Source organism: Etheostoma spectabile, chromosome 12 (genome assembly GCF_008692095.1).
Source record: "Etheostoma spectabile isolate EspeVRDwgs_2016 chromosome 12, UIUC_Espe_1.0, whole genome shotgun sequence".
In the NCBI taxonomy this organism is placed as follows: Eukaryota; Metazoa; Chordata; class Actinopteri; order Perciformes; family Percidae; genus Etheostoma; species Etheostoma spectabile.
In genome coordinates this window covers 7,108,540-7,135,699 of record NC_045744.1, presented here as the reverse complement: position 1 = coordinate 7,135,699, position 27,160 = coordinate 7,108,540, and the positions used below count along the sequence as shown (strand labels likewise).

General features: G+C 39.1%; 1 protein-coding gene across 1 annotated transcript in view; it reads right to left on the bottom strand.

The window, feature by feature from the left end:
• Positions 1–427: 427 nt before the first annotated feature.
• The window catches only part of tnn (tenascin N), a 45,793-nt gene continuing 19,060 nt past the window's right edge, over positions 428–27,160 (bottom strand). The window contains exons 7-19 of the mRNA XM_032531906.1: positions 26,779–26,961; positions 25,569–25,658; positions 18,280–18,543; positions 16,166–16,429; positions 15,574–15,837; positions 13,508–13,771; positions 11,173–11,308; positions 10,144–10,277; positions 9,829–9,980; positions 7,828–7,924; positions 7,566–7,730; positions 4,489–4,652; positions 428–1,814 (exon numbers count right to left, since the gene is read on the bottom strand). Coding sequence (XP_032387797.1) covers positions 1,665–1,814; positions 4,489–4,652; positions 7,566–7,730; positions 7,828–7,924; positions 9,829–9,980; positions 10,144–10,277; positions 11,173–11,308; positions 13,508–13,771; positions 15,574–15,837; positions 16,166–16,429; positions 18,280–18,543; positions 25,569–25,658; positions 26,779–26,961 — 2,327 coding nt within the window. The 3' untranslated portion in view covers positions 428–1,664. The remainder of the gene's footprint in view (positions 1,815–4,488; positions 4,653–7,565; positions 7,731–7,827; positions 7,925–9,828; positions 9,981–10,143; positions 10,278–11,172; positions 11,309–13,507; positions 13,772–15,573; positions 15,838–16,165; positions 16,430–18,279; positions 18,544–25,568; positions 25,659–26,778; positions 26,962–27,160) is intronic.

Below are 27,160 nucleotides of genomic sequence, written 5' to 3'. Positions count from 1 at the left end.
CCACAATTCCTTAAATAACTTTGAGGATCCCGTATCTTTTTAACTAGCGCCATCATCAGGTCCAAATTACAATTAGTTCAAATACTAACGACATCCATCGGCCTAAGCTAATGCTAACACAAAAGATGATACACACAAAGCCTGCAATCAGAATTTTATAATTGTCATTGTTAGCTATGGATCTATTAATAGATGAACTTATATGTAGAGTACATAAAAGGGTTACTGGACGTTGTAAATGTTTTGCTGCCCTGGTTGAGAAGAGATCCCTTTAAACAAAACAAAAGATGGATCAATGTGGTAATACAGCACTACAGTAGTAGTTCATATTTAAACCCCCCTCCTTCAGACAAATGTTTAACTTCCACTTCTATCTCATTATTTTGTTCATCCTGTATCTTTTAAGGCTCTCATAAATGACAATGTCTTCATGTAATAAAACCTTTATTTTCTTGTGTGAAACTTGTGGCACTAATATGAATGACCACCTATAATGTTAGTCTGACAATACAATTAGTAAAACAATAGTTTCACATACAGGTTTTTATATTCCTTAGTGACAGTCCTCATTTCTGACTGTGAAACTCCTGATTGAGGATTTGTTGGAACAAAACTTTATGGGCTATGAAGGTTTAAAAAAGACATGTCAGTGAACGCAAAATTTATGAGGAGCGGGGCCTATAGATCAGTTCTGGCAGATCAGCAGAAATGTTGATTGATGTGCTCCATACTTATACTCATAAACCGGCAGTTTGTAATACAAGTGTAGAAAAATGTAATTAAAGTCAAAGTCAAAGCAGTATTAATAACATTTTTCAGCTACTGAAAACAAGAGTTTGCTCATTAGATCCCTGGGGATGGGGTAAACTTCCATATTGACGTTTGATGTGGACACATCACATTGATTTATATGCACTGTCCCCATCATATGAATGTAAAGCAGGAGCAGTATGGCCATCCATTGTTATTCTCTGGCTTGTCTGACACACACTAATTTGATATGACAGTGTTCGCAGCGGTGACAGCTGAATGTAACACAGCCAAATAACTTCATACTCAATAAACTCACACTAACTGATCTTAAAACAAAACACACAAGCCATTTTTACATTGATGCTGTCAATACTACTATACACAAGAAAAGCTGCTACTGAAATTCTTCATAGGACATAAAATAAACAAGTATAGTACAAATAATCTGGGCTGCTGCCCTGAGGTTTAAAAAATAAAGTTAAAATGAATGCATGTTTCCAATTTAACTTAAATCTACTGTTTCCTGATTTATAATTGAAGTTAATACCAGAATCAGTGAAACAGGAGTTTAAAAAAAAAAAACATTTGCATTGTAACTGGTAAGACTAAACTTGTTAATGTTCAATTCTAAACAACTCCAAGGCAGTTCTCTATTCACCACTTTCCCGCAATCACACTAAACCTAGGAATTTCTGATGAATGTCATTGTATACATTAAAAACAGATAATAAGTTACTATTGTTTATGAGTATTTCTCTCCTTGACCAAAGAAGTGTATATATTGTCCAAGAGACACATAAAGGCATATAGACCAGTGGGGACATATACATATGTACAGAAACACCAAAATCTAGAGTGATGGCAGGTTAATGGGACCTATGACGACTGTGGTCTAATTAGGAGGTGTTCCATCATTTCTTTTGGAGGTTTGTGGTTCTGCTCTTCTCTCTGGCCATCAAAGATCGCGTCTTCCTGCTGGACAGGGCTCCCACAGGACGGATCTTCATCTCGGTGAAGTCGAGGGACACTAGGTGGCCCTTCCACGGTTCCCAGTTCACTCCCTGAGAGCAGGAGAGCAGATTGAGCGAGAAAGAGATTGGAGAGAGAAAAGCAAAGTATGGTTAGAAGGAGATGTTGGAGCGATGAAAAAGGAGAGAGAGGGGAAATGAGAAAGACAAGAAAATGGTGAGGGACAGAGTCACAGAACAGGCAAGCAGCAATGACAGACAGGCAGAATGACAAACACTAATAAACACCAGCCTCAGGCTTCATTTCTTGTGAGTACAAACTTGTTTTGACTGTTATTGCATTTCGCCACCAAAGAGTGCGGGAGACATCTGCAGCGGCAATATTATGGTTGAAATCTTGACAAGAGCAGAGAAATCCCCTGGCATTTTCTTTAGTATCACACTTTCAGACATAATAACTGTTGTTGTTACCCTATCAGCCTGGTAAAAAACACTTATGGTTTATAGCTGGTGTGAGAAATGTGTTTTCTTATCACTGCTGATGGATTCAGGCGATTTCTGCTTCATCTCGACAATCCAAAACAAAACAAGTAAGAGTGGGCTGGGGTGAAGTTGTCTTTGATTGCTGACCAGGGAACAGCCACCGGTCAGTACTCTTTTTAAAAAATTGTTTTGTTTTTGTAAGAAATAACCCAGAATAAGAATAAGATGAGACAAGATACATTTAGCAGTTTCAAATGAATACAGGACAATGTGTTGTGAGTGGTACAACTACTAACAGTATTTCATTTAGCAGCAAGAGGTATGCATGGTGAAAAATGAATAGAAAAAAAACACAGCAGATCTCCTCCTTGAAACCCCTAATGACTGCTGACTTAATCAAGAACACAAAAAATGTAATTTGCCTCATTGACATTTTGAGCTGAAAAGGACTCATAGCAAACACAGGGGATCCACTTATTATTCATGGACACCAAGTCTCCAGTAAACGGTAGCTAAACTTAATGAAGCAGATTTAAACTTTAAATGAATTCAACAAATCCATAATTAAATAAATACAATCATTTACTGGCAAGGACGGAGTGAAGGCATGATATGTGACCGCCTATAGCCATCTCAACGATGTAAGACTGTTACAGTAACTGGTAACTTGGGTTAGTATAAATCTGTCATCACATGATACTGTCAGTGCCACCTATTGGTGAGAAGGCACACTACACCAGAAGATAGGTGTATATATGTACCTATACCTATAAAAAAACAAAATTAAAAATATTTACAAAAAAACATGTACTGGGGACAAACACTTTTGCCAAATCTTGACTTGGCTCTTGCGAGATCTTGAGTTTTATTTGTGAGATCTTGACTTTGACATGGAGGAAAAAACAAAAATTAAAATAATAAAACATGCACTGGAACAATCACTTTTGCAAGATCTTGACTTTGTTTTGCGAGATCTTAAGTTTTATTTATATACAAACAATAAGGCTAACCTAGCTAGCTGGCATGCTAGCGCAATTGCTAGTATCTAGCTAGCTAGTAGCATGACGTGATTGCATCTTCTTGGTTAAATACATTCAACATTTATTTTGATAAACATTACTAATTAATACATGCCAAAGTGAAGTGTTATAATGGACATTGTTACTGACTGTTGATGTCAATGACTGCAGGCTAAGTTTAGTTGCTAGCTAGTATCTAGCTAGTAGCATGACACAATTACATCAACTTGGTTGTCTAAATACATCAATCGTTTATTTTGATACGCATGTAAACGATCAGGAACAATGAAAACACAATGTTTACCATTAGTGAACATTTTATACAATGAAATGGCAAGTTCATGAGTTTGCCACAATGCTAGCTAGCTATACCATGGCTGTATTATGAGAATGAACTAGCTATACTTGTAAGAGACAAGAAAGAAGCTCATGTACAAGCATGTTGTTACAACAACACAAACTAGCGCTACTGACATCAACTGTCAACAACATTGTTCATTATAACACTTCTGTTTGGCATTTATTAATTAGTAGTGCTTATCAAAATAAACAGTGGATGTATTTAGACAACCAAGAAGATGTAATCATGTCATGCTACTAGCTAGATACTAGCTAGCAACTAAGGTTAGCCTGCAGTCATTGACATCAGTCAACAACAATGTCCATTATAATACTTCACTTTGGCATGTATTAATTAGTAATGCTTATCAAAATAAACAGTGGATGTATTTAGACAACCAAGAAGATGTAATCATGTCATGCTACTAGCTAGATACTAGCTAGCAACTAAGGTTAGCCTGCAGTCATTGACATCAGTCAACAACAATGTCCATTATAATACTTCACTTTGGCATGTATTAATTAGTAATGCTTATCAAAATAAACAGTGGATGTATTTAGACAACCAAGAAGATGTAATCATGTCGTGCTGCTAGCTAGGTTATCCTTATTGCAAACCCTTATGACAAAAAAACTCGACATCTCTCAAAACAAAGTCAAGATCTCGCAAAACAATGTCAAGATCTTGCAAAAGGGATTGTTCCAATATTTATTTTTGGGGGGGATTTCTCCCCCCCCCCCCCTTGTCACCTTGGGGGCCCCATAGATGTTAAACCACCAAGACCAAGAATGACTTATTGTGAATGACGGAGCAGTATGACTTAATACACTTTAAAACCACATTGGCAGATCCACAATAATTGCAGGATAGCACCCTATGACCGTCATGCATGATCCAGTGCAGGACTGCCTTTCTGCTCACTTACCAAACTGTGCCTGTTGTCTCCCCATTTTCCATTGGGGTTGGCCAGGTGACAGTTTTTGTACCACCAGGCACCACGGTGGGTCAGGGCACAGTTACCCAGAGCGATGTCGTTATCATTATCAATAGTAGTCCAGGGTCGGCCTTGGTGGTAGGTCATAGCATCACCTGGGAATCATTAACAATAATTAAGAAGCAATAATCATGCTCATTTTCAGGTTCATACTTGTATTTTCAGTTTTTATTAGAACAGGTTTATATGCTTTGTTGTTCAAAAAGCACATTATTTTTCTTACATTTGTCTGAATATACCCTACAGTCACCCTATGTCTAAAACGCCCTGTTTAGGCCCTGCCTATTTAAGGCAGGTATCTACCTAGGCACACCCGTCTACTGTCTGGAGAAGTCTGGCCAGACGTGGTCTTCTTGGAAAAGTTGCAGCCAAAAAGCCATACCTCAGACATAGAAACAAGGCCAAGGGACTCAAATATGCACAAAAACATAGTCTGAGGTATGGCTGTTTGGCTGCAACTCTTCCATGAAGACCACTTCTGGCCAGACTTCTCTGGACAGTAGACGGGTGTGCCTGGGCCCCACTGGTTTCTGCCAGTTCTGAGCTGATGTCACGGCTGGACATCCTCCGATTTGAAGGGAAATAAGCTTGATGTGTTTTTCATCTGTTGCACGTCTACAATCCTCAACGTTGCCCAACTTTTTGCGAGTAATTATAAGAATTGATGCTGGTTTGAAGGCAAAGGGTAATAACACCAAAGATTGATGTGATTTAGATTTTTCTTTAGTTTGCTCACTTTGCATTTTGTAAATTGATAAAAACAAAAAACAATCATTTATACTTTTGAAAGCATTCTTAGTTTACAGCATTTTTTCGCACAGTACTGTATACACATGCACACACACACACACACACACACACACACACACACACACACACACACACACACAAATCATCATCATCATCATTATATATATCATGTGATTTTATTGATACCATACAAATTTATAAAAATATGAATTGATTTTTGGAATTCTAGGAATCGATTTTGAATCGGTAGAACTTGAATCGCGACATACGAATACAAATCAAATTTTTTGCACACCCCTAAGACCTACTGTACATAGAGTAATATTATGACATCACAACCTTATGGAAGACCTGACAGATTGTTTAAAGGCACAGTTTCTGAATGCGGTCTGTGGAATTTCTCTGTGGATCGAGTTCTTTGATACTTTCAGTCTCTATGGCATGGGCATCGGAAGCAAAAAAAGGGGGTGGGTCCTCCCTCGCTAGTCAGTGAAGAGTAGAGCCTGACCAATAAAGGATTTTTAAGGCCGATACCGATATTTGGTAATTTAAAAATTAGATATGTCAATTTATCCAGAAATGCGTTATAAAAAATAAACAGATTTCACTAACACTAGTTATTTGTAGTTATTTGTTTTATTGTCACAGCAGAGGAACATCAAAATATATTAAAGTTCTGATAAATAAAATGTTAAAAATACAAACTTAAGGTATGAAACTTAAAGTCCTTTGAACAAAAACACAATAACAAAAAAAAAAAGAAAATCAGTGTTGCCAACAGGGACGCTGTAGAGTGCCCTCTGGTGGATAAACTATGCAAAACCAACACTCATAACATGGCTGACAGTCCGTTTTTATTTATCAGAATCAATTGTTTTCACTATAAATGATTTTGATAAATTAATATTAAAAAAAAATTGGCCATTATGAAATGCCAATACTAATAGATTGGGAAATGCCTAATATCGGCCCACAGATATATCGGTCAGGCTCTAAAGAAGATTACCATACAGTAGCAGTTTGGCTTTAAATCAACACATAGCACTGGTACAAAAACTATCTTCTCTCACTGAACATGATTCAAAGAGCTGCTCTTACTGTTGCAGTGATCAAATAATTGTCAGTGATGTTAAACAGCCTATAGGCCTAGGGCAGTGTAACAGAACGCCCCTACGGTTTTTGTGATTTTCCTTTGGCGTTGGCTTAAACCTGTTCTCTATGCAGGAAAAACCCTGACTTAGTAAGCTAACAGCAAGAGCCACCTGAGTAGCAGACATGAAAAGATGATTTGTTTACCTTGCTGTATCTCGGGAGAGCAGAAGGTGTGAGTAGTGAAAACACGCAACAGAGTTTATATGGACTCTGATTGAGCCAAGTGGAATAGATTTTAGGAAGCAGTAGCGTGGAAGTCAAGGCTGTGGCTAAAACTGAAATGGAATTTGATGAATTTGGGCATTCCTCAAGTGGAATGGATTTGACTGATGGCGCTCTGAAATGTAAAATAAACAGATGCGCTGCAAAGTGAGCGGGTCCGGTATCATTGGTCCCCAAAAGTGGATGCGTCTTGTCCCACCCCCATACAATTGTATGTATATTTGATATAATTGATGCCCATGCTCTGTAGGCAACTATGCTTGCTGTATAATCAAAAAGACATGGAAATCTAACTTTTTACAATATGGGAACTTTAAAAATATTAAAATTGTATTATTTAAAGAATCTGTATGCAATTCAACCTTCCTCTATCAACAATATATTCTTAGATTTTGCTGATCACTTCTTTTTCTTCCATGTGTTCCCAGAAGAAATTTAACAAAAAGGCCAAAAATAGAGAGATCCAGTATATGTTGTGCAGCACACTGTGGTATATGTAGACACAGCACCCCACTTGCTGTGCGTGTGTATCTATCTGGCTCAAAAGCCAACTAAATCCTGCCTTCCTCAGATGCCAGAAGCCTTCCTTATATAGCCCCCGTCTATAACTGACTGAACAGAACATTCTGAATATCCCACCTACTGTTGGTATGTATTAGCTTTCTCAGCACCCTTGAGAGTTATGGGTTGGGTGTCTACTGCTTAAAACCCCTCCATTCCACTCGCAGCCTGTCTCAATGCCATTCTTGCAGTCTTTTTTGTCCCTATAACATCTTCTATTTGATTAAAGAAAATTAAAGTTTTCGTTAATTCTTCTTAATGTTACACATGCTGTCTATTGTATCGCTGGTAGTTTGGAAAGATATTAGGGGCTAAAGGCCTACCTGCTGTCCCACTGTATTTGCCGATAGTGAGTTGGAACTTCTGCTTGACCGGTGCAATCTTGAAGTTGTCATATACAGCATAGGCTCTCTCTGCGCCCAGTCCCAGGTCAAACCTCAGCTCATACTGAGTAGGAGTGTTGGTGAGCTCATAAATCTTATCCAGACCTGAGGGAACAGCCGGACAGAGAATGTGAAAGCAAGAAGAAATACTTCAGTGCTGTTCATACGTGGATGTTTCAATGTCTGCAGAAACAGTGCTCACCAATCCAGAACTCGTCTGTCATGTTGCCAAAACCGATAATGTACGGTTTCCAGCGTTTCATAAAGTCCAGCTTGCCAACGGTACGTCGTTGGAGCACCTGAAAACATTGAACACAGGATGCTTACAAACAGCTGTTACTTATGTTTCATACTATCTGCTTTGGGATGTTGGTTATCATCTACATCACTAAAATTCCAGTGGCAATAACTGTCAACTACAAACCCCAATTTCAATGAAGTTGGGAAGTTATGTAAAATGTAAATAAAAGCAGAATACAGTGATTTGCAAATCCCTTCCAACCTATATTCAATTGGATACACTACAGAGACAAAATATTCAATGTTCAAACTGATAAACTTTGAACAAATATTCACTCCTTTTGAATTTGATGCCTGCAACACATTCCAAAAAGCTGGGACAGGGGCAACAAAAGACTGGGAAAGTTGTGGAATGCTCAAAAAACACGTTTGGAACATTCCACAGGTGAACATGTTAGCTGGTCATGATTTGTTATAAAAAGGAGCTTCCCCAAAAAGCGTTGTTGTTCACAAGCAAAGACGAGGGTCGCGTTTCAATACTTTGTGAACAACTGCGTGAGCAAACAGTTTAAGAACATTTTTCAAAGTACAATTGCAATGAATTTAGGGATTTTACCAACTACAGTCCATAATATCATCAAAAGATTCATAGAACCTGGAGAAATTTCTTCACGTAAGCGGCAAGGCCGAAAACCAACATTGAATTCCCGTGACCTTCGTTCCCTCAGGCAGCACTGCATTAAAACAGACATTATGTAAAGGATATTACATCAAGTGCAAGTTAAAACTCTACCATGCAAAGCAAAAGCCATATATCAACATCACCCAGGAACGCCGACTGCTTCTCTGGGCAAAAAGCTTATCTGAGACGGACTGACGCAAAATGGAGAAGTGTGCCGTGGTCTAACGAGTCCACATTTCAAACTGTTTTTGGAAATCATGGAGTACTGTACTCCGACCCAAAGAGGAAAAGGACCATCCAGATTGTTATCAGCGCAAAGGTCAAAAGCCAGCATCTGTGATGGTATGGGGGTGTGTTAGTGCCCATGGCATGGTTAACTAAGGCATCATTAATGCTGAAAGGTACATAAAGGTTTTGGAGAAACAAATGCTACCATTTAAGAAAAGTCTTTTTCAAGGACGTCACAGCAAATTTCAGCAAGACAATGCTAAGCCACGTTCTGCACATGTTACAACAGCGGGGCTTCGTAGTATAAGAGTATGGGTGCTAGAATGGCCAGCCTGCAGTCCAGACCTGTCTCCCATCAAAAATGTGTGGTGCAATGTGAAGCGCAGAGGTTGGGGACTTTTGAGCAACTGAAGTCGTACATCAAGGTACAGCAATAAGTGTCCTCAGTTCCCAAATGCTTATTGAGTGTTGTTAAAAGAAAAAAATGAGTTAACAGTTGTAAACATGCCCCTGTCCCAGCATTTTTGGAACGTGTTGCAGATATAAAATTCAAAATGATATTATTTGCAAAACAATAACAAAGTATCATATCAGTTTAACATTGCATATGTTGTCTTTGTAGTGTATTCAATTGAATATAGGTTGCAAATCATTGTATTCTGTTTCTATTCACTTATTACACAACATCCCAACGTCATAGGAATTGGGATTTGTACTTTCAATAACTGGATTATCCAGTAATTACACTGCATTGCCACACAGTTGGGAGACTCAAGACTTAAAATGGTTAAAATCAAAGGTCAGAGGTCCAGTTATATTGACTTTTAGCATGTGGACATAATCAGGATAAATTTTGAAAAGCCAAAGAAGACATTATATAATAACTGTTTTCACAGGTGGAATGTTTCTTCATTATTTACTGATAGAAATTCTGCTCACATAATAAACATTACTGTAAATAATAATAAATAAACCATATTATAATATCCTGAAACCTTATTTAAAAGATAGTTTTTCATATTTTGGTCTGTGCAGTTTATCAGTTATTTGTACCAGCCAGCCGCCTCCATCAGTCTCCATGTCGCAGTAAACCTCAATTGGTTTGGAGCGGTCGTTGTTAATATAGACTGTGTAGATAGCACTCTTTTTATTGCCATTCTTCATGATCTGAACGCAGTCCATGGGGAAGGGGTACATCAGGCCAACTACAAAAGAGGTGTGATGGCATTATTATTGTTGAATACTCAAAATGCGATGCAATGTTAAATATGTTATAACATGACCTAATAAATGTCAGACAAAGTGACACAATGCAACGATAAAAAAAGAAAAAGACCATATCAAGAAAGAGCAGAGCAGTGCACATACCTGTTCTGAAGACAGTCTCTACTACCTTGCTCCTCTTGTTCTCCGTGTAGGCAATGATGGTGACAATATATCGCTTCCCCATCTCCAGACTGGCCACAGCAAAACTGTTCTCGCTGGCTCCAAGCCGTTTTCCACCATCTGAACCCAATAAACATCAATTTCACTTAACTTACTGCATGAGAGATGGCATCGTCTTGAGCTTCGATTAGAGACAGGCATCAAGATCACTCATCTCATCCATGTACTTAAAATACTTCCAGTAGATTCATTTTAGTTCTGACCACAAGAGGTCAACGTTCTACAGAGCTTAAATTGAACAACACCTTTACTGTCATCTCAATCTATTTTAAACATTAAAAAACAGTATGCTTGTAATCTTAAGCACAGATAGCTTGTAAACATCTTAGCTCTTCTGGATGGAGGCTAAGAATCCCTGGTTGCATAACGACAAGATTTAAAAAAAAAAAAAGTCCCACCAGCAAACACTATTAAATTATAGAATTAGAATTACTTGCACAAAGCGCACAAGCACTTTGGTTGTGTACTGTTTTCTATTCTTTTTATCCGTGATTTACTGTCTGTTTTATATGGTTTATTGTTTTGTGTGTTGCATTTATGTAAGTTTTAAGGATGTCCTTCCTCTTAGACTGTAAACCTAGTTTACTCACGGGTACCAATAAAGTAACCTGAACCTGTAAAGACAAAGACAGGACTTAAAATCCTGCATGGTAGTGTTCAATATTCCAATAATATAATACTCAAAGAAACTGCAGTTCTACCCAATGCAAAATAAAAGGGTTTTGCATACTCCTACACAGTCAAACTCAGTTTTCCATATGAGGGTGTTCTTCACATTTAATGGAACAGTTTAAATAAATAAATATATAAAATATATAAAAAAATGAATGCAAATATACCCAGACACATAATACAGACCACTTATCTCTGTATTAACAAATTGTAAGACAAAGAGCTTAATACTTCAGTTGTGGCATATGTGAATACATTTGGGTGAGAAAATATGGCTAAGTTACCTCCATGTTCCCATCCTCATCTCTGTAGCTGAGGGTGTACCCCTCAATGTCAGCGAGAGGAGGAACCCAAGTCAAGAAAGCAGAATCCAGCGTCACATCTGTCGCCTTCAGGTCCTTAGGGGCATCAATATCTATGGATTGGATTGTAAATCGAGTAGATTACAGCACAAGAACATGTTGTATACTTTACGTTCATCAATACATCTTATCAACTCGGGTCTAGATTGGGTAAGCAGATGATTTTTGGTACTGCTCTTTCTTGAGTTTGTCCACAAAACCTGGGCAAATAATCAATTGTGAGAGAATATATTCTCTTAGTCAAACAGATGTTTTAATTATGTTTTGTTAAATCATAATTTTAATTAAACACTTTGTTTGTGCTTCAGTACAAACCGTTGTCATACTCACATGCAAAAGCAGTGGTTCTCAAACAGACATAACTTTGCGGCGCAGTATCATCCCTCTTTATTCCCTTCCCTTTCTCTACCTTCTCTTTCAATGCCAAGGCCAACATTCATGTCATCTGACACACTTTGCAGCCTCTTCCCCTGAAGCAAGACAGCAGAGATGTCTACCCGCCGCCTGCAAAGTTACAATTTGCCTTTGGAGATAAACTAGTAGTTATTCCTCTGCCATATTTAAACGCTTTAGAGGTTTGACCTGAGACACACGCTGAAATAATTTGTCTGACACAAAGACGGCTGCTGGAACAGTGGGAGCCATAACCTCCCATGGCTCAAGAAATTAATGAAAGCATATGTCACCATGATGTACAAAATCAGCCCAAGCTATTTACTACTTAGTAAAGTCAAGACTCATAATTATAGTCTTCTTCTGGTATAAACACTGCCTTCTGTTTATATTCAGGAATTGTCCAATTGTAGTTTTACTATCCGTGAAAAAATGAAACCTCTTTATCTGGTAATTTCAAGGAAATGGGAGTAAAGTGTGAACAGTGACACATTAGTGCATATCGTGGTATCATTAGTGGAAAGCAATGCAGCTGAAAAAGTCTGTGAAGCACACTGATGTTTGTTTGAAACATTTTTAACTGACGCATTAATGGTGCTTGTTACTAGGTCCAGTAAAATCTCAACTGTAATAACGCGTACGTTTATGTGTCCCAGATGATATCTTTTGACACAATGCCTTTCCTCTCTGAACCAAGCACCACGTTGGTCTGTAGCTACCACCGTTTCTAATGAGTCACGACGAGACTGGTTTATAATTCAAAACTCTTTCACCTAAAGCGCTCAGGTGATTTTACAGATCATCTGGCTCACACAAAGATACCCTGTTGTCAACATGTGCTGCCGCTGCTATTTTTACGCCACACTAGGTCAATAGACATGCCCGGTGACCTGGGCTGGCCTATGGGTAACATTTCCTGCCAGAGCAGGAGTTTTGGAAGTGTAGAGTAAACTTATTTTTACTTTCTAAGAGATTTACAGTTTAATAAATCAAAGGTCATATGAAGTAAGAATTAATGGATTGCAGTTTTGTGTGCAAACATAACATTCATAAATAAAGTGAATAAAAAAGCAATTTCCAAGTTTACTTAGTAAGCCGGTGTCTACAAAATGTGGTAATAATTTAAATTTGACCGAATTACTCTTATTAAGACAATCAACCGTTTTGGAGGTTCTATCGATATGTTAAAAAGCCCCAAATGTAACTTTCTGTGCCAACAAAACAACCCGGATGTATTCCCTGACTTCTTATACTTAACCCTCAACCCCTGTGAATACCAGTGTATCCAGTATTGTCACATAAACAACACTAAAGTAGGCTAATATACACCCACAATTGCAGCAATCCACAACCAAATTCAGTGCGTTAATCAGCATTAATTACAATAATGGGACTCTTTAACAACTCTATAAGGATGAAATAACTGCACTCTTGTCCTCTTTAAGTGAAAGGCTACAACTTTTCTATATCTGTACATAATGCTGCTCCAGATAATGACCTGTTACTGCTGTTATAGAACCAATAGTCCCCCAAACTACGACCACATGTTCAGTAGGAGACCAGCATTAAGAATCTTGGAACTTGACAGCTTTGGGCCAAGATAAAAGCATTTTTAAAACAGTGCCACAGTGGTGTTGCTTATGGGCCATGCACAGCATGTTGATGCCTAATAAAAAAGATAAATGTAAAATCTGCCCAAATGACTTTTACTTATGTTTGGTATGTATGTTATATAAGCTTTCATCTAGACTGCCTCTGTCAAAAAACACCTTTTATATGATGTTAAATTGCCATTACCAGAGAGAGGATAGCTTTCTTATTTACTAAATGATAATCATGCCTATTTGTTGTGTATTAACCTGTCTCAGCTTTTGTTGAGATCTTCCTGCTGACTTTGCTCCCCTTGATGGCCCAGATGTAGACAGTGTAGAGGACACCAGGCCTCAGACCGGTCAGCATGTAAGACCTGCTGTCAGACCCGACTGGGATCTCCTCACTAAAGCCCTCAGAGGAGCTGTAGGTCAGGATGTAGCCATCAATTTCTGCCTGGACTGGATCCCATGATAAGCTGAAGGAGGTCTCTGTTTCATCTTGGGCTAAGAGGTTAGCAGGAGCATCCAGTTCTAGAGGAAGATGTTAGTGGAGGTGGTTAATATACTACACATGCAAACTATAAGAAATATTGATGAAAACTACAAAATGTATGGTTTCATTTCTCACCCAAAAGGCGAACAAATTTAAACTTTTGGCATGTACTGGCTGAAAACAATCATACTATGATGGCAATTACAAGGAGAAGAACGATGTTTACCCTCATATACGGCCTCGTAAAAAAATGAGACCCAGACAGTAAGCTTGTAAGAAGACAGCATGGGATCCAAGAGGTGTCTCTGTGCTTGAACTCTCATCAGAACTGTAGCTAAATTTATGTCACAAATTTTTGACTGCACTTGTCTCATGACACGCTGATGAAGTGTTTATTTGGAGTGCCAAGTTCTGCATATGGAGTCACAGTTTTAGCAAGAGCCAAGAAAACTCTGCCTTGAATAACAGCCCCTGTGGCCAGGGGAACCTTGCAACTCAGCCAGAAAGGCTGGAGGTTGGGTTAATACCTGTTAGGCAAATAGTTACGGACTAAGCACATTATGACTCATGTAATGTGCACTCTGAGAGAGAGAAAAGAGCCTAATCTAATGCTAAATCTGATCCTATCTACCCTGGTTTCCCCTGGTGGATGGAGTCTGGTGCACTTGACTGTTGCAGGGAGGAAAATAAAGATTGGTCAGAACATTTGGCATTCTGAGTTTGCTAAAAAAAAGGCCTGGTATCCCCGTACAGCCCAAATTTAACTCTCAACTCCCAAGTTGAGACAAGACAAAATTCCCAAGACAAAATTTATTTTATTCATGCATAGGTTCTATACATAATGGACTGTTTAAAATCCCTATCAGGGATGCAGCTTCAAGGAGCAGTGGTTAGAAGGTGAAGAGTGGTCACCCCAAGAAACCTGGCGGTGGACAGCACGAGCAAAGAAGGCTGTCAAAATGAGGAAAGAGTCTTTCAAAGCCTTCACTTGTCCTCTTCTGATAAAAAGTGTCTTGTTAAATTCTGATAATTAGGCAGTTGCTCTAAGGATCCAGGTAAATTGGGATTTTACACACAAGTTAGATTGTAGGGCAACAACAAAACATCAGGGGAATTGAGAGCAGCAATGCAGACAATATATCAGATCTTGAAAAGACAGCTGAGCCAAAGAGTCCATCTTCAAGCCATCTTTCATCTGTAGACACACAAAAGTTGGTTGAGTGGTAAAGAACAAGAAACTGAACTGATCCTATTGTTGGATACAAGAGGCTGAGATGAGGTTCCCCGACATGTTGGCTGATCTCAGTCTGCACGACAGAGTGATGACTCTATTGATCTGAGAGAAATATGAATACAGCAGCTTCTCTTCCAGAGTAGCAGGTAGATGTGTTTTGATCACTCGGAAAGAATGGCCCTGAGTGCCTCCTTATGCACAACTTATTAGAGGCTGAGGGGAGACTGCAGGGTTGTCGCAGGACATACCGGAGGGATTACTCCTCGAAGCTGGCATGGGACTGCTCAGAAAGAGCTGGAAATTGGCTGTTGGGGGGAAAAGAGGGGCTGCTTTGCTTGCAGTGACCCGCATAAGAAGTTGGCAAGAAGGGGGATGAATACATTGGAAACGTTTTTAAAACAAACAAGCTGATTGGTCTACCATGTGAATAACACATTTTCTTTTGCCGTTTGCAAAAGAGTTGCCAAAAGAGTTGTCTTGTCAAAATAACTACAAGATTTTATGCTAAACATTAACACTGCCAAACAGAAGAATGTACGAGATGCGTATTTCAATTGAGGCATGGCTTCAATTGGTGGGTTTAACAGACAATGGTAGATTTAAGACCTGTCTGAGCTTGTGTTGAGATCTTCCTGCTGGCTTTGTTTCCTTTGATGGCCCAGATGTAGACAGTGTAGAGGACCCCAGGCCTCAAACTAGTCAGCATTAAAGAGGTGCTGTCAGGTCCCACTGGGATCTCCCCACTATGGCCCTCAGAAGAGCTATAGGTTACAATGTAGCCATCACTTTCAGCCTGGGCTGGATCCCATGACACGCTGAAGCTGGTCTCTGTCACGTCTTGGGCTAAGAGGTTAGCGGGAGCATCCAGGTCTAGAGGAAGATGGTAGTAGAGGATATTAATACACTAATGATGCAAACTACAGACCAGTCTATACAGTTATTCCAAGAATAAAAACTATATATAGAGTAGTGTTTTTTGTAATAGACTAATAACACAATGGTTGAAAGCTACATATAACAACTAAGTGTTATCATCTAAGATAATAAAAAGGTTTTGAGACATTTTAAAATTGTTTTAAAGTGCCTAAACATACTGCAGGTAGATGCAGGTAGATGAGCATTTAACCCCAATATTTGGCATTAGCTGGTCAGATAATTAAGTGCTTTGGATTTGAACACAATGTCATAGATTTGAGACCTGTCTCCGCTTTTGTTGAGATCTTCCTGCTAACTTTGCTCCCCTTGATGGCCCAAATGTAGACAGTGTAGGGGACACCAGGCCTCAAGCCAGTCAGCATGTACGAAGTACTGTCAGACCCAACTGGGACTTCCTCACTTGAGCCCTGAGAAGAGCTGTAGGTTAGGGTGTAGCCATCAATTTCGGCCTGGGTGGGATCCCAGGACACCCAGAAGCTGGACTCTGCTTCATCTCGGGCCAAGATGTTAGTAGGAGCATCCAGCTCTGCAGGGGAGTTATGATTAGTATAGACTGCTAGTTGCATTAATACATCCAGTGCAAATAAAAAAACTAAACACAGCTAAAACAATTCAGTAAAATGTGGTTACCACTTACACATGACCTTTTGGTCAATGTGTAAGAGGGTAGAAACGTCAAACTTGGATCAAGGTGTTAGAGGGGTTTGACTGTTTTTTGTCCTTTAATCAAAATAAGTAATTTTCTTTCCCATTCTGTAGAAATATTTTACTATGAGATTATTTCTGCTTAAGTCCAAAAAAAATCCAAGTTTGATGTCTCATCTAAAACATTGTTATGTAAGCAGGGCTACTACAGTACGAGTTTATTATGAGCTATGTTAATTAAAGAACATGCAAACTACTATTGCAAACAACTGATTGTGACAGAACACAACACACTTAAGAAAAATTAGAACCATTGATGTTGGAGAATACTAGATGAATCCTCTATGTATTTTGTGTCTTTGCTTCTCTGAATGTTTGTATTCTCTCAAAACAAGTAAGGTAGTGTAAAGTAAAGTGCAACCCATTCAACACTGAAAATGGAAGATTTCAACACGTATACAGCCAATAATTTGACACATCCGTCCCTCATCATGACAAAATAATAAAAAATAAAAAAAGTTACTCTTCCCCATATCACCCATGTTATAGGTCATTGAGATCACAATTGCTAACATCACCAGCTAGCAAAGTGAGTTTCAAGCCACTTCAGATATTAACATCCAGGAGCACTCCCGCTGGTTGATGTATGAGTGAGGATATTGGAGCCGAAATCTCTGCTTCCCTCATCAAAAGAGACCAAGAACAATGAAATACAAATTTAAAATGTGTATAAACATGAAAAAAAAAATGGAAAAAGACATCAGGTATATTCATCAACCGAAACTCAAAGCGGTAAACCATTTTTTCCCCCCCACACACACACACACACACACACACACACACACACACACACACACACACACACACACCCACACACACACACACACACACACACACACACACACACACACACACAACACACAAAACACACACTTATACTTATACTATTGATATTTAACAGTCACATCAATACAAATATGAGAACTATCTATTCTTTTACTGCTGATATATAATGCAGTTTATATAAATGTCTCAAAGGTTTTTGTTTCTAAAGCAATTTGGATATGCGCCAGTTGGTCCTCAAAAGCATTCATCTGCTGCCTCTCTTCAGAAACATAAAGGCAAGCAGACAGCAACAGCTGCTACCCTTCGCAACAGCAAAGATGAAGAGACAAGAGAAGCAAAATCGCTGGCTTTGTTAACAAAGCAAAAATGGCTCATCTCAAACTTCCTTCACACATTCAGCCCCAGGCTAAACTAAATGCCTTAAAATGAGGTGCCTAATTATGTTGAATAGCATTTTATGTGAGAGTTCAAATTCTTATGTTGGTAGATAGCACACTTACCCCTTTTTGCCTAAGTGTAAAATGTCTATTTTACTTTTTGCTACCACAAAAAAGAGCAGGAAATTGTGCAGAAAACCAATGCATAGAAGATCAAATGGAAATGATTGGTAGCATTGTACACAAGGTCTATTTGAGATAAGAGCGTTTGCACAAAGGAGCGTAAAAAAAAGAGCCACTAAAAACATCTTTCCCTTTGCTCTAAGGTTGTAAGGAAGAAAGAAAAGAAACGCACTGCCTAGGAACACTTGAGATATCTGAGAATCACACGTTAAAATGTTTGTTTTAACAACTACAACTGTGTTTAAACAAAAGTGTTAGTAATTTATCTCTTTATATTATTTAATTACAGACACAATTCCCATTCAGGGTCCCATTCAAAGTTTACCTGTTTCAGCTTCTGTTGAACTCTTCCTGCTGACTTTGTCTCCCTTGAAGGCCCAGATATAGACAGTGTGCAGAACTCCAGGCTTCAAGCCAACCAGCCTGTACGAGGTGCTGTCACGTCCTACGGGGATGTCGATGCTGGAGCCCTCAGCAGAAGTGTAGCTCAACATGTAGCCCTCTATTTCTGCCTGGACACGATCCCACGAAACTGTTGCAGTGTCCTCTGTTACTTCAGTGGTGACCAGGTTGGTAGGAGCATCAATGTCTGAAGAAGAAGAGATTAAAAAAAGGAATGAGACAAGCAGACAAATAAAAAATATGAGGACTACTATAGAAACTCAGTTGAGCAAAAAGCACAATCTAACAGCACCCACAGTACAGAAAACAGAAACTGGGAAACATATCCTTCCAATAACGTTGGGAAAAGATCATGGGTTGCGTTTACTAAGTAATTAGTTAAGGTTGCTGAACCAAATGGTTTGGGTTAAAATGACTACTTAGTTAAGGTTAAGGGACCTTTATCCTTATGGTTAAAATAATAATCATGTGGTTAAGGTTCAGGGACAATCACGTTAAAGCAAAACAAAAAAAAACAATATTGACTGTCAGTTGAAAACAGAAAAAGAATAGCAGTTAGAAAATATAGGCAGCTACAATTGTTGCATGGATCAAGATTATAGCGCAATGCTTGTTAAAAGTTGTGGTGGTGTGCGGTTTGCGAGTGCAATGGAAAAACACTAAAACATTGTTAAAAAATAAATAAATTAAAATGAACAGTGCTCTCCCTTGTTAAAGCCTGACTATTTGTTGTCCCATTCGTCTTCCCTCCATCACCTGACTTCCTTGTACCCCACATAATACTAAGGCCACCCGTGAGCTTTGTAACTTGAACATACACATAAGTTGTTAGCTAAAAGGACTAACAGAGTTGTTTCTCTTGGGAGGGCAGTCTTAATAAAACAGGAACGTGTTAGTATAGGGCAGGATCAGCGCAGTATAGCAATAGTTTTTTGTAAAGTGTGGATAGAGTGGGTCTGAGGTTGGACTCTCGCTTACACAACATCATTGAATTGGTGTGTTTGGAAGAAGCGTGAGGTGAGTAAAAACTAGAATCGCAGTTGAGAGTAAGCAGTTGTCTGCTGCAGTGTTTGGCATGAAGGAACTATGGAGAACTTGTTCAATCAGCTGCCAGAGTGCATATGAGTCAAGCTCATTATACACATTTTCTTTGTATGGACACTAAAGATGACACATGAACCAATGTCTCAAAGGAAGAGCTATGTGAAGCTCTTCAAAAGAACATCACCAGCACCCAACCCATGGTCTGGTCCTGGTCAATGAGCTGCACAGGATAAGCTGCAGTGGGACAAGGACACAAGGAGCACAGCCGAGAACACAGAGCCCCTGTTTGTAAAGATGATGGGCTTAAAGTGCCCATAAAATGCTAATTTTCAGGTTCATATTTGTATTTAGAGGTTGTACCAGAATAGGTTATATATATATATATATATATATATATATATATATATTTATATATAGGTTTATGTGGTTTCATTTTCAAAAAACACCATATATTTGTTGTACTGCACATTGCTGCAGCCCCTCTTTTCACCCTGTGCTTTAGCTACTGAGTGTGGCATCTCAATTCTGTACCCTCTTTGAAGGGAGTCACACATGCACAGTAAGTACTACTAGCCAGTCAGTTGCAGAGTATGAGGGCGTGCCACGCTAGCAGATAAGCAAGCAAATATTCAAATGTTTTGGCCGATGACGTAGACGGCCCTGCCAGAGGCGAGGTAAACAGATGACGACAGTTTAATCTACCAGTTAGCTCCGCTGGTAGCTAAGTGTATGGGTCTCTGGATACGTCATCCCGTGTGTTGTTGTGATTGGTCGTAGTGTTGCGTGCATCCAGTTGCGTGCAGTTAGATTTTCAAATGCATGCTTGGTGCCGCCCCTTACTCAATGCCAGACTACCAGAGACACAAACTAACATGCCACGTCCCAGAAAAAGTGATTTTTTTCACAATATGGGGACATTAAAAAATCACAGGAGACATATAGAAGACACAATGGGTGGTGCACGTGCATGGATGGGTGTCAGTCTTTGTTGAGAAAATCTCAATGAAAGCAAAGAGAGAGAGCAACAAAGAGAGGAAGGGAGAGAAAATAAAAGAGTCACAGAGGCATAGTACGAAATACACAGAGGAAGTGAAGAGCAATGTAAAAGCAATCATCATTTAGGATTATTCCTCTGTGGCAGCAGCTCAATGGAGGTCAGTCTTGTGTCAGTGTGCAGTCTGCATCATGAAAACTGATTGATGATGCATCCAGGAGAAGAAAGGAACCATGCAGCTGTCTAACTCTATACCCCCTCTCTGTCTCCCTTCTCTTTTCCTGTTGTCACTTTTCTGTCCTTGGCTGCACAGCTTGACAGTCTGTCATGAGCTAAACCACAGAAAGAATTTATAATAGCCGCATTTTATAAGGGTTGAGTGTTTCTTCCGAAGCCTAAAAATGAGATGTCAATCAGTGGTCTAAGTACCTTAAGTGGGCGCTACTAGGGAGCCCAGAAAGTGTCTGTGACTACACATATACAATGACACAGCTTATATGCATCCATCTATATGTTTGTTTTCTTTGACTACCATACTGGAGACTACAAAACACAACATTATCTCTCAATAAACAAAACAACCAACAGCAGTTTATATCACATATATCAAATCAATCTAACATCATCATACTACTTTTGGTCTGTTCATCCCACACTTAACCACCTTTGTTTTAATATGTTTCGTGGCATGCTGAATGTTCACAGAGTTGGTCTACTTTTTACTATTAAATCTCCAAATTTCACTGTTTCACACCAGAGTTGTGTGAGTATGACTTGACACAGGCAGCATGGGCCACAAGGCATATTGTGTTTACATCTTGTAATATGGCAGTAATTGGGAAGTGGTTGTCACACATACTAGTTGTAATTTCATTTCAGTGGCTTTGAGATAATATTTTAAACTTGCACATATAATAGTCCATTAGCCAAGGCAAAACTTGCCCACTTCACGGTACCGTGTACACAGGAGTAACAGTCGAATCACACAGTCTTCCCTGCAACATCCATAGTGGTATGATTTTTCTATACAGCCAGAAACAGTGAATCCAGACCATTTTAACAACCACTGACACATCTTAACATTTTACTACAAATCCTGCTTTGCTACAGTCAGTCTGAGGAAAATGATGTTTTACCCAAAGCAATGTTGGCTACCGCTGATTTATTACAGGTAAATTCAATTAGTGGGCTGTAAATTGATTTGCAATAGTCAGAAAGTCCAAATGAACTATTAAAGTTAAAAACCTTTTGAAAGTTTCAAGGACAGTCTGCTAATGCTTTTTATCCCTCACTACAACTTAACTTAAATTGGGTTTGTAACCATCAGAATAAAGCTTGTATGCCTTGTTTCCCTCTCCCTCTGTATTGCTATGTTACCCTCTGCAGTTCCTTTGGCTCTCATAGGCAGTATAGCTGCTGTCTTGGCCGTCTGATATATTCTATATGTTATTCTATAAATTAGAAGTTTTTTTTCCAAACACTAGTACTTTCTGAGGGCGCCTTGCATTTGTTCTGAAATTACAGTGTGTGATGGATTGAGTTTCTCCAGGCGTTCTACCCCACTAGCTGCATAGCGACAGTGGCTACCGGGCTACAGAACACGAGAGGTGGCTTTGGTCGTTTGGAAAACAGCTTATCCATTATAGGTGGCATGTTCAGCAGAGGCATCAACCACAAGGCACACAGCAACAGGCCATCTTTCATCATTTACAGCCTCACTGTACAGTGGAAGCCAATCAGTATGTCTGCAGATGGAGCCGAGGGAAAATATGTGTCAATGGACGCCATTCTTTTAGACACTACATTATGTCAGGTGTGACATGTGTTTTGTTGTGGAGTCCTCTGGCTGCCAAGGGCTTTTGGTTATGTTATGTTATGTTATCAACAATCTATTAGTACCGTAAGCAGCTCATAATTCTTTATGACAGTACTGACATGTATATTCTGCCACATCTACAAGTAAAAGTAACATACGATGTGGATGATATAAAAAGGCCCCCTTTTACATCATCAAATCTGCTCATTAGCCATTTACTCACAAAGGCCAATCCACATTACACAAACAGTGTGTGTCTTCACAATTCAAACCTTCATTGAAGCATGTTAAGTTTAAAAATGTATTTTATTGCATGTATTAATTAACTCTGGGATTAGAAACAGAATGTTTCATTTTACTTTTAAAATCTTAATTTTACGAGAAAATAACAAACAGCTGTTGTAGTCAATTCTGTGGAGGACATGGTAATTTCAATTTTCAAAATGAATGTGTATTGCGATACGTATGGTGACCTCTGTAAATCTTGAGGTTATAAGTCAGACCCAGCCCTAATCAATATATCTTTACCTCTCAAAAAAAAACAATGCAAAAAAACTAACTTTTGAGGAGACAGAGCTGTTACAGCATGTATACTTTAATAAGGGCAAAACCAGCAGAGCCTCTTCCAAATACCACATTTGAGAACATAATCTCTCTTGTGCCTGAACCTTGCTACATACACATGGATGTACATCTACATAAGAACAGGCCAATAGAGCTGTCTCATACCACACCAATATAATGATCAGACAAAGAAGGGTTAGACTTCTCATCAACAGATTTTATTAAAAGTCCCTACTCACATTTTCACTTGTCATTTCTTTCTGCCACCTAGTCTCGGAAAACATTGATGGACAAGTTTGAGCAGACAGGCTACTCCCAGTGGGCCACATGAGGTGCTAAAGTCGGTCCAGATAAAATAAAGACCAAACATTCATTCTCTACCAAAGACAAGTCCATCTGCTCTTGGTTATCCAGGCCTTGGTGGTGACTTTATTGAATCTGAATGTGCAGTAGCAGCCATGGTATGTTGTGTTTGTACGTCTTATAATCTTTTGGCAGGTTAGTGACTTTGAAACCTCTGCTTTAAATAGAGATCCATTTGACTGTTTTCCTAAATGTTAGCTGTCACTGAATCATTTTACTTTGGCAGTTAAAGGACACCATCCAGCCACCCACAGAATCACAGAATCACAGAATCACACACAACACACACACACACACACACACACACACACACACAGACTTTATATGTTGCAAGACCAACATAATTCCAACATACCACAGGCAGACAGAAGATGATTTATAGAGCCAATCTAGATGCATATGTGCATGAAGGCCTTAATACTAATTTCGCCAACATTTATAGAGTTGTCAAAAACAACTTTTTAAATGTCGGGACTAACTTTGTTATCTTGAAGAAACACTAGAGATACATTCCCACACTGGCTATTTATTTATATATGTGTTTATTTAGCATTTTTAAACTGTGGTAAGTCAGGAACGACTGAAAGAGAGTGAGGGGCCACGACTGGCATGGTGTAGGATCACTACCTCATACAGTTTTGGTTGTATGGAGAACAAGGACATGATTAACAAAAATGTTGATGGTGAACAAAGACAGATTGAGAAATAGAAAAGAGTGGAAGACAGATTGTAAAAATGAATAAGAAAATAGACAGGAGCAGGGTTATAGCCTCGACGGATAAAAGTTTCTTACCATACCATTCATTTCATAACAAGTAGCAACACAGTAATGCATAATGTGTGGCTAATAGTAACTCAAACGGATTTCCACACCGGGACAGTCTAAAGCTTTAGACACACAGACTAGCTGTACCATGGTTACCACCGTAGTCTATTCAATGTCATTTTAACGCATTCTTCAGCTATCTAGTTTGGACCTCATTTCTTGCTGCAACCATAGCACTTACTGTTCTTTTTTCTTTATTTCTCTTTTCTACATTTTTCTTATGTTTTACATTCTCCTTATGTTCCCTTTATCTGTCATTGCGTTTAACCACTCCGGCCCAATGCGAACACCATGTTTGGGGAGATAATAGGGGAGTGTAGAGGTCTCTGTTGCGCCATGCCAGACATCATGAATCCAGAACATCCTAGCTGGCAAGCAGAGCTGAGGACTATCCTCCTCAATCACCTCTAAGCCTTTTCATGCAATACCTAAAATTAAGGATTGTAGCTACTGGAGTGGAGACAACCCACTGTCTGTCTGGTGTAGATTAGCACATTCATCCACACACATGAAATTACTACACGAGTAGATGGCAGAGTCGCACACATAAAGATTAGCTGTGACAGGGTCCCTTGAATACCTGACAGGCTGCAAAAGAAGAGAAGTGAGTTTTGAAAAAAAACAAGCTAACACTGATGACTAAAAACCGTTATATTGGCTGCCTCAGGGTCTAAAATCAAAGAGTCATCAACCTGGAGACTGCTTTTGAGCTGAGTAACGACGAAGGACGAGAGGAAGGAGATGAAAAGGCAGAAAAGTAAAATAATATATATAACAAAGCATAAATGAGCAGAATGGAAGAAACTGAAGACCTGCCGTGCCATTGTGGATCAATCAATCACTTACCAGTAAATAATAACTTTAAAGCAACTGAATGTCATGACCAACTGTTGAAGTGAAACTGAAAAATTAATTCCTCCTCACATCATGAAACCAAATGTTAGACCAAACGCTTCAAACTCAATGCGACACCGCTAAACTCCAACATTACCAGATGGACTCTGTAAATCCTGGACCTTCTCACCTCCACCATCAGGGAGCATCTTGTAGATGTTACACCATTTTATATCACATTTCCTCTTGGTGAAGCGGCTTACTACCGGCATTATGACCCGTCCAGATTAGATTATAAATTCAAGCAATCCATCATTAAGTCATAATTGTGCTCCTTGCTGGCTGTATTCATTATGCTATTATTGTTGCCTGTGTGTGGAAGGTAATACAAGGTTGTATAATACCATGTCAGTATTGTGTATGACAGATTATGTTTTTCCTATTAGATTTCTGACCACTGGTTAATTACTGGCTGCTTGACAAGAGCTAAGAGCTGTCTTTGATGCAATTCAAAAATAAATGGAATATGAATATTCTCGCTGTTTCTTTAATGTGTTTCACTTGCAGAAGTCGCTGATCTATCATTTTAAGTGTCGTCCAATTCAGAGACAGTGAGTTGTAGCATATACGCAAGTTTCTGCAATTTCTGTCCAGCGGCAGTCCATTTGTCGGAAATTGGGCCAATTTTGTGGTTACTGATAATATACACAATTTGCACTGAGTAACACATTATGTTAAAGGGTTCGTGGACACCAAAGTCTTGACACTGACCTGTGGCACCAGTGACAGAGGATGGTTTTCCCTCAGTGGTTCCTTTGATAGCCTGCACTGAGATTTGGTACTCTGTTCCTGGAAAAAGACCTGCAGAAAGACACATTTTTTAATATCCAATATATTTCTGTTACACCATTATTCCACGTTTACTTTTCTTCCTTTGCAAAAGTGGTTATCTGTTCAGGACTAAAAATCCATAAAATGCACAAAAATGCAAAATCTGAGAAGGAAATTCCCTTTTTGGTTAACCTGATCATAATTTGCGTCAACACAAAGGACATAATCTATGATGAAAATTCTCAAAAGACATTGCTTTGTTTTAAAGGTCCTATGACATGCTGCTTTTTGGATGCTTTATATAGACCTTAGTGGCTCCTAACACCATATCTGAAGTCTCTTTCCCAAAATTCAGCCTTGGTGCAGAATTACAGCCACTAGAGCCAGTCCCACAATGAGTTTTCCTTAGGATGTGCCATTTCTGTGTCTGTAACTTTAAATGAAATTGAGGAGGAGAGAAGGGGGCAAGGAGGAGGGTGGGGGTGTGGCCTTGACAAACTGCTATGCTTTGCTTGTTTGCAAGCCATAATGTCTCTCTCTTTCTCATGGGCGGACCAAATTCTATGGGCGGGCAAAGCAAAGAAAGGGGAGGTAACCCTTCCCTTTATGACATTTAGGGAACATTCTAAATTGGCCCATCTGAGCTTTCATTTTCTCAAAGGCAGAGCAGGATATCCAGGGCTTGGTTTACACCTATGGCCATTTCTAGCCACTGGGCAACTCATATTAATGTTAAAAAACCTCATTAAGTGAAATTGTCATGCCATGGGACCTTTAAAGGCTAACAAGAAAATAGTGAGAAACTACTGCTCTAAACAACTACGTGAATGTTTTCTTTAATCATCCACATTTAAATGTTTATTGGGTGTTGTGATATGATGTGACATAAATATATTAAGATGTATTCTACTTTTTCATGGATTTGCATTATATTATCATGCATATTTAGGGGCAAAGACAGATAATTTGCACAGTCACCCTTACATTTAAGCCTAGCGCTAACATCCAGTGCTAACATCCATTGGTGAGCCAACAAGAGAGACTTTAAAATAAGCAACATATTAGAAGTATACTCAGAGGCTTCAAGTGTTTTGCATTTATTTTAAAACCCTTCCGTGCAAACTGATGTTCTGTCTATCACAACACTTACCAACAATAGTGTGTTTGGTGCGCGCCTCTTGGCTCCTCTGTACATTCAGCTCCTCCTCCTGTCCTGCCGGGTCAGTGTGTTTGAGCCTGAAGAGATCCACCTCAGCTGATGGGTTCTTCCAGTCCACCTGTATAGAGACTTCTGTATGGCCAAGAACTCGGATACCATCAATAGCGGAGAAATCTGGGAAGGATACAAGTGTTGTAAAGCAAGGTGGAAATGAGAGTCAGCTACAGACGGGACCCTTAAACTTGAAAGCCTGCATTAAAGCCCCTGTAATCACAAGCATCTTCCCTGCTATGCTGCTATGTCCTTGGGCTATTTCCCTTTTGGCCATCAAGAGAATACCATAACCAAATGTGATAATAGAAAAATTGTTTTT